Here is a 9,837-nt window from a genome sequence, read left to right on the forward strand (position 1 = left end):
CCTCATTAAAAGTTCAAGAGAAGGTTTTCATCTTTGTTAACTTGGAATAAACCCTCATTTGGCAGCAGTGTTCAATTCAGTTAAAGATAACATTTGTAGCAACTTATGTACTGTACTGCGGGTTGAAGTATTTTAATTTTAATATGTTCAACTACATCTCAGAGGGTGTACAATGTGCTTTTAACTGCACTACATTTATTTGATAACAATACTTGGATCTCCAGTCTGGACCCCTCAGTCGCTAAAATAGACACACCTGTTCTGGACCTGTTTTACCAGCCCTGACACTTAGTGAGTCTGCGTGTGTGCGTGCGTGCGTGTGTGTGTGTGTGTGTGAGTGTGTGTGTGTGTGTGTGTGTGTGTCATCATGGCAGATTGTGGCCTTGGAGACACCTTTTCTAGCGGGACCTGTGACAGAAGCACTTTGAGTACTCTGACAGGTGTTTATGTGTGTGTCTGTGGACAGATTTCATCAGTTTGATAAAATGACTAAGATGCAGTCACAGAACTATACAGGTGTGTAGCTGAGATGAAAATGAAAGCCAGGTTTGAAGAAGGGTCTGGTCCAACCCATGAATACTGAGTACTAGTGATGGAATTTAACAAACAACATTTTACTCAATACAGTTTTGAATATTTCCATTTGCAGGTACTTTATACTTCCACTCCACCATATTTTGGGGGTAAATATTGTCCTTTGTACTCATTAAATGTATTTGCTAACTTTAGTGATTAGCTACAGAGCCAAAGTGGTGCATTCTTTAATTCATCTAAATTATCAGCAATCGGATACATAATCAAACCCTGATGTATAATTGACCAGCCTGGTAATCAGTTGACTCATTTATATAATTAAGTATGCGCATAATATACTTTTACTTATCAAGAAACTGAAACAAGTCCAGTTGCCTACGATGTAGCACTTAGAATGACCCTGACCTGGATGAGTGAGAACCATCATCACCATGTACTTATGATACTGACGTACTTTTACTGCCAGAAAATGACTTCTGATTGTTACATCAAGTACGTTTAATTTCAGATGCTTTAAGACTTTTTACTCAGGTACGCAGTCACAAAACTATAAAGTTGTGTAGCTCTCACATTATCTGTATGGTTGAATTTAACTTAAGTAATATTTTAACACAACATCTTTACTTTTACTCAAGTATGACTTTTGGGTACCTTTTACAACACTGCTGAGTATTCACATGTATGTGCTGAGTAGTTGTAATGTGAACATTTTGCGGCTGGTGTTTTCCCATCTCAAGATTGTCTTTAGTTTCTTCATTCCTCCCACATTAATTATATCAGAAGCCCTCAGTGATAAATGTCATTTGATACATTGGTATTATAAATATAAATATTATAGAGGGTTACATGTTGCAGGATTGTAGGAGTTTGGTTTCAGGACTTTGGAATATTTTTGCGCAGTTGCTGTTTCAGTTTACCCCTCTCACCTCTTATAATATTTCTTAACCTTATTATTTAATTTAAGTATCACAGACAGTAAATTAGATTTGCTTGCTCACTTTCCCACACTCACATCTCATGTTTGCTAACATGTAGCCTCAGCTAACGGTGTCCATTATATTGTTTCTCTGAGGCATCCATATTGCCCAGCCTGTGCTGATGTGTTTCAGGTAAGTCCACCTGTCATAACAGTCCAATAGTCCCTCCCATACTTTGTGTCTATCAGAACAAGTTTGCTGATCAGACACTGGCCTGCTTTTCCATTGGCCCCTGGACTTTAATAGGATCCCAGGGACTCTGTTGGGGGATTACGGCTCCAAACTCTCGACTTTGGCCAGTCTCTGTGTCCTCCAACCATGGGTGCAGCGGTTTAGGGGGGCGCCGCACATGCACAGACCCAGAGGGGCGCCATCAAAAGACGACATCACGTCAAGAGGAAGAAATCGTTGGTTTCAACTTGAAGGGGGGGCTACGGCAGCGTGACTAATCAACTTGAGGGGAAAAATTGCCATCTCTGGAAAAAGGAATATAATTTTTCTTCCAAACGTCTTTATTAGACTTTTTCCCAAGGTTTTGCTGCACTGGTTTGGATTACAACAAGTCTTTTTGGGGACAATTTCAGCATCTAAGTGAAAGCTTTTTGGATTATCCTCTGAGGTCGACTGTGTCCTTTACCATCTAAGGGATCTACCTGCTTATCCCCTCCACCTGGAACAACTTAGATGAGCTCAACCTGCTAATAACTCACCAAACAGCGAGACCAAGGCCTGCACTGACCACTGTGTTTCTGCAGCCACCCTCCTGTGACCTCTGTAGGGGTTGTCTCTTCACATGCAGCTCTGACACTCCATCTTTGAGCAGAATTTACCGAACCCCTCTTTCTTCTCCTGCTCCCTTTTTTTCCTACTTTTCTCTGCCATCTTTGTGTCGACCGGTGCACTGTAGTGAGCCATGGAGCTGCTGAAGATGAAGTTCACCCAGCAGCGGCGGGTGCGTCTGGCCCAGGGCCTGTGGCTGATGTCCTGGATGGCAGTGATATGCGGGACTTTCGTCTTTTGTCTGGGGGTCTACCTTAAGACAGAGCTTGTCCGTAGGGCCGAGGTACTGAGAAGAAAAAAAAAAAACTCAAAAATATAACTGCAATGGTAGCTTTAAGACTAAACTCTAAAAACACTGACATTAATTACACAAACTTGGGTTTATTTATCAGACTTTTTGCCTTTGCTTGGGGTTGTTTACCGAGTCCTCTGTGCTGCCGCTTACCGGTGACATTCATTCAAACTTTGCTCTACAGCTTAATCTACAAGTACAAACAGGCAGCATACAAAATACAAAGTGTAAATACACACACACACACACACACACACACACATAGGTGGTGACACGCATTTTAAGTCTCGAGAAAACAGGTCGTTAAAACGAATGTATTGAAAAATCGCCGTCTTTTTCCAAAGTCTCTGCGGTTCAGTTGGTAGTGGAGTTACGTAACGTGACCGTCAGGTGAAGGTCATGACCTCTACAGGAGTGGTGCATTCGTTGAAGCCAACCGGGGATTGGGCTGGATTGATTGCTGATTGATTTGGATGCATTGATAACCAGTGGAATGCACCCAGGAAAGCTGCAGGCCATGAGCGCATGCATTCAGATATCTATTGATGTCCGGCGAGAGAGGCAGAATCTCTTGATTGTGCAGCAAAGTGTTATTGAGTTAGTGCGGAGATGAGCGCCAGGAAGAGTCTCACAGAATGACAGAGTTTAATCTCCCTTTAATTTAGACGGTTTGTTCTGCACTTCACTCAATTAATTTGTACAGATCATTGACAGAACTGATTGTACCCTGTGGAACGGGAGTTAGAGCATCCAGAGGCCGAGATTGTTTGTCCTGCACCACGTTTTGTTGGTTATTTGTCACTGGATGATCATGTTAGAAGATGGCAGATCTGGGCTGAGCTTTTTAATGCAAATTTTAAAACAACAGCGGGGCAAAGGTGCAGCTGACATACCTCGACTACTTAACTCAGCCAATAATAAACTCAGGCCTTAATTGACTTTGGCTGTAACCAGGGCGATTAATCAAATTTGTCATCATATTGCCACAGTAGCTATTACATCCAGTATATCAGCAGCTAATTGAATCACTCGGCTGCCAAGGTCATTTTTAGAACAGATAAGGCTAATTGAATGCAGGATTATTACCTGCTTAAGTGGGTGAAAAATGACCTGGAGTTGGCTGCTGCTGTTATCTTTGACCGTGCTCTCCTTTTTCTTGAGGTGATGGATAACACGGAGATCCACATGGTGCCCAACATCCTGATGATGGTGGGCCTGGCCTCCATCGGCACTAACTGGATGGCCAGTCGCGTGTGTCAGGACTCCCTGGACGCCAGCCGCTTCCCCCGCTGGAAAGTTCTCCTGCTGGCTTGGTTCGTCGTGGCCGCACTGATCTGCTGTCTGCTCGTCGCTGTTGTGGTGCTCAGCTACGCCCTGCAAGGGCGCCTGGAGGAGTCTCTGAAGGTAACGAATGGAAGGTGAAAGGTGCCATGACAGGATGATGGTCTCAGGCAAAGGCTGCTCCCACACAGCTGTGTAGAATGAAAGAGTTTTGGGGGGGTTTGAGAGAAAAGGGTCATAATACATGGACAAAATTAAGCAGTATTTAAGAAAACAGAAAACAATAATTATTTTCTCTTGTCTTCACTTGGATGATGAGTGACGATGAAGCTAATAAGAATTGGTCTCACAAGAAAGTAGTTGTGTATACAACAAGAGGGGCTTGAGTTCTGGCCTCTTTAGTCTTTGACAACTGGTCATTTTAAATGTATTTCAAAAAAACATTCAACCATTGATACAGTGCTGGACTAGAGCTCTCACCTTTGTTTAAATGTTGCACTGAAACCCGACATCATTTATCGAGAAAAAAAGGTTCCAACCGAGGTCGCAAACAGCTGCACTTTGACATACACTCCAGTAAAACGGTTCTTGAAAATATCAAGCACTCCACTTCTTTCTCTTCCCGGTGTCAGGTGGGCCTGAGGAATGGTATTCGGTTCTACAAGGACACAGACGTGCCGGGCCGCTGTTTTCAGAAGGAGACAATCGATCGTCTGCAGATGGAGTTTCGCTGCTGTGGAAACAACAACTTCAAGGATTGGTTTGAAGTGCAGTGGGTCAGCAACAGATACCTGGACTACACTTCCAAGGACGTCAAGGAGTGAGTGAATCACAATGAGCCGATTTTGGCAGATGGAGGGAGCTAATATGAAAAGGATGAGAACGCAGAAAAGATGGATAAGGTAGAAGAGAGGTAGACTTCCCCTCTAAAAAGGTCAAACAATATGTTAGACGAAAGATGGAGAAAAGGGACGATGTGAAGGTGGAGGAGTGCATTAAAAATAGATCTGGCCTTTACTTTTGAAGAGCAAGACAGAGAAAGATGGAAAGGTTGAAACATGTAGAGAAAGGTTGGTCAGTGATGAAAACTGTGAAGAGGGATGAGGAAACGGAAAAGTTTTGGCATGACCCCACTCATTTCCCGCCAGTGTTAAGTGTTTATTGAGCTGAAAGTCAGGCCTTCAACCTGAAAATATAATTCTACTCTGTTTCCATCATCTTCTTTCTCCAGTCGTGTCCGGAGTAACGTGGACAGCCGTTACCTGTTGGACGGCGTACCTTTCAGCTGCTGTAACCCCGCCTCCCCTCGCCCCTGCCTGCAGTACCACCTGACAGATAACACGGCCCACTTCAGCTACGACTACCAATCAGAGGAACTCAACCTGCACAGCCGCGGCTGCAGGCAGGCTCTCATCGACTACTACATGGACTTGATGAATTCGACCGGTCCCGGTGTGCTGTCAGTGATCCTAATACAGGTGGGATACATGCTGAGCACATCAGTTATTCAGTAATTGTGCTAAAAGAGAAGAAACACACACAATATGTGTCCCAAAACTACACAAATGAAAAAAAAAATCCAGAATGTTAGACAATGTCTACTGACGCACACACTGCCATGACAACCGACAGAAAGTAAACCTCACTGACGCACATCTATTTCTTTCTTTGAATCAAACACCCTAATTTCTTTGCCGGATAACAGCACTGGCAGCTCATTCTCTTCACAGAACAAACTAGACCTCAGGCTGGAACAAGAAGCTCATGCATGTGTTTAACAGTGTGTCAATGCACATCGCCTACAGCTAATCAATAGTTCTATATCTTTAAACGCAGCAGCTCTGAATGTTGTGTTTGTTGAAGTCCATCACGAGGAGGACATATGGCTGCCATGTGACGTAACAATTTGCAATTTAGTATGACTGTTTGAAGGTACAAGGAAGCACAGCTTAAGATGTATAAACTTTAGAGTGCCCTGTTCAAAATGAATTTAAAGTACATTTTTAAGAAAGCCTAATATACTTCAAAAGGCCATGAAAACAAGAATGTTTTTTAAAAGTACACTGAAGTGCACTTAACAAAAGTAACCACTGTTTTTAGCGATATTTTAAAACACTTAAGACAAATTGATATTTGAAAGCACACTAAATGAGTATTAAGTACATTTGTGTCCCATTTACAATACACCACCACAATATACCACTTACAGTATTGTAAAATAAATATTTTTATTTTCATAACCCAAGCAAACTTTTTAGAAGTACAGTTTGAATATATTCTAAATTAGGCACAACAATTTAAGTATACTTGTAGGAACTTTTGCACACCTGAATTATATTTCAAATACAATTAGGTAAACAAGTTTTACCTGGTGCTCATGCTGAGCTGTAGATCATGCCGGATTTACATGGAAAAGCAAAAAAAACGACTTTGAATGATGTGGTCAAGAAATCAAACAAAACTATGTTGGGCAGCACTGAGTTTGTCGCAGCTAAATCATGTTTCTTTTTGGCATCGAGTGATAACGACTTTAAAATTGATTATCGGTATCAGCCTGAAATAAACATTTCTGTCAGTAAGACGATGTTTTAATTCTATGACTGCCAGAAGAACCATTGTCAACATATTTTTCTGTCGATGTCCAGTGAATGTGTGCAGTTTCACAAGCAGCGTACTTCATCTACCAACAAAAAAATTTATTTCATTCCTGCCCACACTTCTCAAGCCTTTATTGAAAGATTAATCAATAAAAAGGGTCAATTAGGATCTCTGTCAGGAAAAGGCCTTTGTGACCAAATAGTTTTTTAAATAAATGTATCAATGCAGAGGTGAAAAGCATGTGAGGTAAATGGATCTTTTTTGCTGCTAATTGATCTTTTGAGGCTCTGATTTCCTGCACCACAAACAAGATTCTTGTTCTTGTTTCTTTTTTTCCACATTTTAAAATACAAAATGTACAATAAGAACACAATGTGAGGGAGAATTTCCTAAAAACCCTCCCGGGGCTCGAAAAAGGTCACTCTCCAGGCAGAAGTTTCGAGAAATAATGACTGTAATATATAAAAGATGGAGACATTACCAGAAAACAGTTCACCACATTAACACCTGTCAGTTACCCAAGTGTAAAGAATCAAACCGGGTCACATTCACACATTAATTAATTCATGCTGTGTGCACAAACACTGAGCATCATGTAAACAATTAATTACATAAAGGGAAAACAAGCCATATTCATAAAGGGCCTTTTGAACTTGAGGTGTGCGTTACCTTCGACTCATCTTGCATCACAATAAGAGTAAACATAATAATATGTTAATTTCAGTACAGCGGACGCTTGAGAGTAGAGTGAATGTAACTCTGTGCAAATATGAGCATCTTTCACAGCTTGGTTATCAGGTTAAGGGCAGTTAATAACTTAATGAAAATGCTTGTGGACAGAAATGAGATTTTAGATTGTGAATGCAGTTTTTACAGTGTGTTTGCTGCTTCTTTCCGTCCAGCTCACTGTGCTTCTGAGTCTTCGGTTCCTGCAGACGGCTGTGGAAGGAGCCATGGCTCTGGAAGACCCAGAGGGCGACAGCGAGGGTTACATCCTGGAGAAGAGTGTGAAGGAAACCTTTGAAGACGTCAAAGTCCAGGTCCTCACCTTGCTTAAGTTTGGGCAGGTCGACCCCAACGCCACCGAAGAGTCTGCTGCAGACGCAGAGAAGGGACCTGATAACGCTGCCAGCTAGAGAGGGGGATGATTTAAACATGAGCTGAGGAGGAAGGGATGCAGGGTGGGAGGGGAGGGGGTGTCTGAGGTTTCTTGGTTGTGTGAGTTGGCTGGTGGCAGGGAGAACACCTGTTTGTGACACGTTAGGCTTGATTTATGCTCAACCAGTGCAGCAGCCACATGGCCAAAACAAGGCAACACATAGGGAATCTTATCAGGCCCTGCACAGACACCAAAACAAACATCTCCTCGGCGCAGGACCTCATGAATGTGTAACCATCGGAGAACCTGTCCAGGAGATGTGTAGTACGTTTTGTTGTAACTAGAAGAGAGTACATTCAGTTTAAATGGGTGTAGCGTTCACAAACATGAACATCAAAAATGTTTTGACATTTGGCTCACTTCAATTGGTACATAATGCTCAATTTGCATTTGTATTATTCATCACCCAGCTGTAGACTTTGTACTAAACTGCAATGAAATGCTTAGGAACCTGTTTAAAATGTGGAAACATGAATTATATATTAAAGGTAGAAGTTTTTGACTGCTAAGTAGTGTCGGCTTCCTTTTGTACACGGAAAATAATAGAGTCCCTGAGTGTGGGTTATCTCAGTTCAGCAAAGGAGAGTTGGATTAAGTGTGTGTGTGTGTGTGTTTGTGAGTGTGCGTGCGTGTGAGTGCGATTGCCCTATATGAAGCTGTCATTGTGTCTATTCTGGCAGCTCTGAAACAATCTGATAATCCTGGTATAGTTAATCCCAGACCTGCTGCACAAGCAGTATCAGCACACACTGACAGCACGCAGGAACACACTCGACAGCGCGCTCATCCAACATGTCGTCGGAGGTTGTTTTATAACGCGAAAACAGTTTTTAAAATGCTTTTTATTTGCAAAAGAATATTTGATGGTGATCTGTCCTAGCTACAGGTTTATCCAATGTGTGCTCATTCTTCTTGAATAAAACTCTATCACAGAATGAGGACAATGAATGTTTTATTTTAATCCTAGCCGTGGTTGCAGAGGGACGGGTTCTTTAACATTCAAACACAGGTTTGGTACAGGAGAGGTGAGGCTGGACGTTTGGTTTCAAGTATCCTTCAAACCAGGACTGTCAGGATATAAGATTTTCATTACATGATTATTGTTCCCAAACAAATATATATCTTAAATATTAGATATTGTGATATCTATGAAAGTTAGTTATCTACTTTTTCTGCTTTAGTTTAAATGTATCACACTATGATAGTAGTATGAGAGTAGCGAGGTGGAGAAAGTGTAAAGAGTGTTTGCAGTTAATGAAGAGTGAAAAGGTAACCAGATGAATAAAAGACCCACAAGTCATAACATCTGTGCTGGATTATTGCCACGGTAATATGATATGTGTATTATTAACACAAGTTAGTATATCATTTTTTAAAATATCATGTTTGTTATATAGCAGCAGCCTACTTCAAAAACATTACCTATAATATTTCAATGATTGAAGGGTCACTGAGTAGTTTTGCAGATTAAATGCAAACTAATGATTTGAATATTTACAATATTAATGAGGTAATAAAACGCTGTTCCCAGAGGAAAATAAGGTCCCACGGCCAGAACAAGCTGCAAAGGTGGCAGGGTCCGCCACGTATAAACAAAGTAGAACAGTATGAAATTGCGCTGTCCTCTAAGATCGGTTTGTTTATTCAATTATTCAGTCGTGAAGCGTTTTTTAATTCAGTTTGTTTTGGCATAAAATTCCGCCACTGAAGAACCTTTTTCTTCTGATTTAAAAAATTTCCTCGGCAAAAACTAGAACAACTTTAATGTGCAATACAGCAGCGGCTGGGCACAGAAAGTTTGTAACTGCAGTTAGTTTTCTTTAAAAGTAGCAACATTCAGCTTTTCCTCCTGAATAACAACAACAATCATTTAGTCTTTAATAGAAATGGATCTCCAGCTGACCTTCCTTTAACTGCGTGACCACGTGACTGTTGGCAGACAGAACTGTATATTGATAGCAAAGCTTGAAAGGGAAGCAGTGCAGACACTGATGGTTTCATTATTCTAACTCCATTACACTATGCCATCAACAGGCAGAAAACCGTCTATTGTCAGTTAAAGCAACTGCAACAAAAAAAGTAGACTACGTCTTTTGTTGTCACTAATAACAGTCAGTTCTTAATATTTAATGTTGCCAGTAATTAAAGGATAAGGTCACCCAAAAATGAAAATTCAATCACAAAATGGCTCCGCACAGCCTTTCCTAAGTAATCCA

General features: G+C 41.3%; 1 protein-coding gene across 1 annotated transcript; it reads left to right on the plus strand.

Moving 5' to 3' along the window:
* Positions 1-1,787: 1,787 nt before the first annotated feature.
* Positions 1,788-8,556, plus strand: rom1b (retinal outer segment membrane protein 1b). The gene is made up of 5 exons (XM_030395540.1): positions 1,788-2,574; positions 3,745-3,987; positions 4,497-4,684; positions 5,096-5,342; positions 7,365-8,556. Exons 1-5 carry the CDS (start codon positions 2,425-2,427, stop codon positions 7,596-7,598), a joined length of 1,062 nt encoding a protein of 353 aa, XP_030251400.1. The 5' UTR covers positions 1,788-2,424; the 3' UTR covers positions 7,599-8,556.
* Positions 8,557-9,837: the final 1,281 nt, after the last annotated feature.

Source organism: Sparus aurata, chromosome 18 (genome assembly GCF_900880675.1).
Source record: "Sparus aurata chromosome 18, fSpaAur1.1, whole genome shotgun sequence".
In the NCBI taxonomy this organism is placed as follows: Eukaryota; Metazoa; Chordata; class Actinopteri; order Spariformes; family Sparidae; genus Sparus; species Sparus aurata.

What these genes read in the sequence shown, in the direction of transcription:
- rom1b (XM_030395540.1), top strand. Translation starts at nt 2,425, where the DNA reads ATGGAGCTGCTGAAGATGAAGTTCACCCAGCAGCGGCGGGTGCGTCTG. An exon ending in AGCTTGTCCGTAGGGCCGAG is followed by an intron (nt 2,575 to 3,744) that starts GTACTGAGAAGA and finishes CTTTTTCTTGAG; the next exon opens with GTGATGGATAACACGGAGAT. An exon ending in TGTCAGTGATCCTAATACAG is followed by an intron (nt 5,343 to 7,364) that starts GTGGGATACATG and finishes CTTTCCGTCCAG; the next exon opens with CTCACTGTGCTTCTGAGTCT.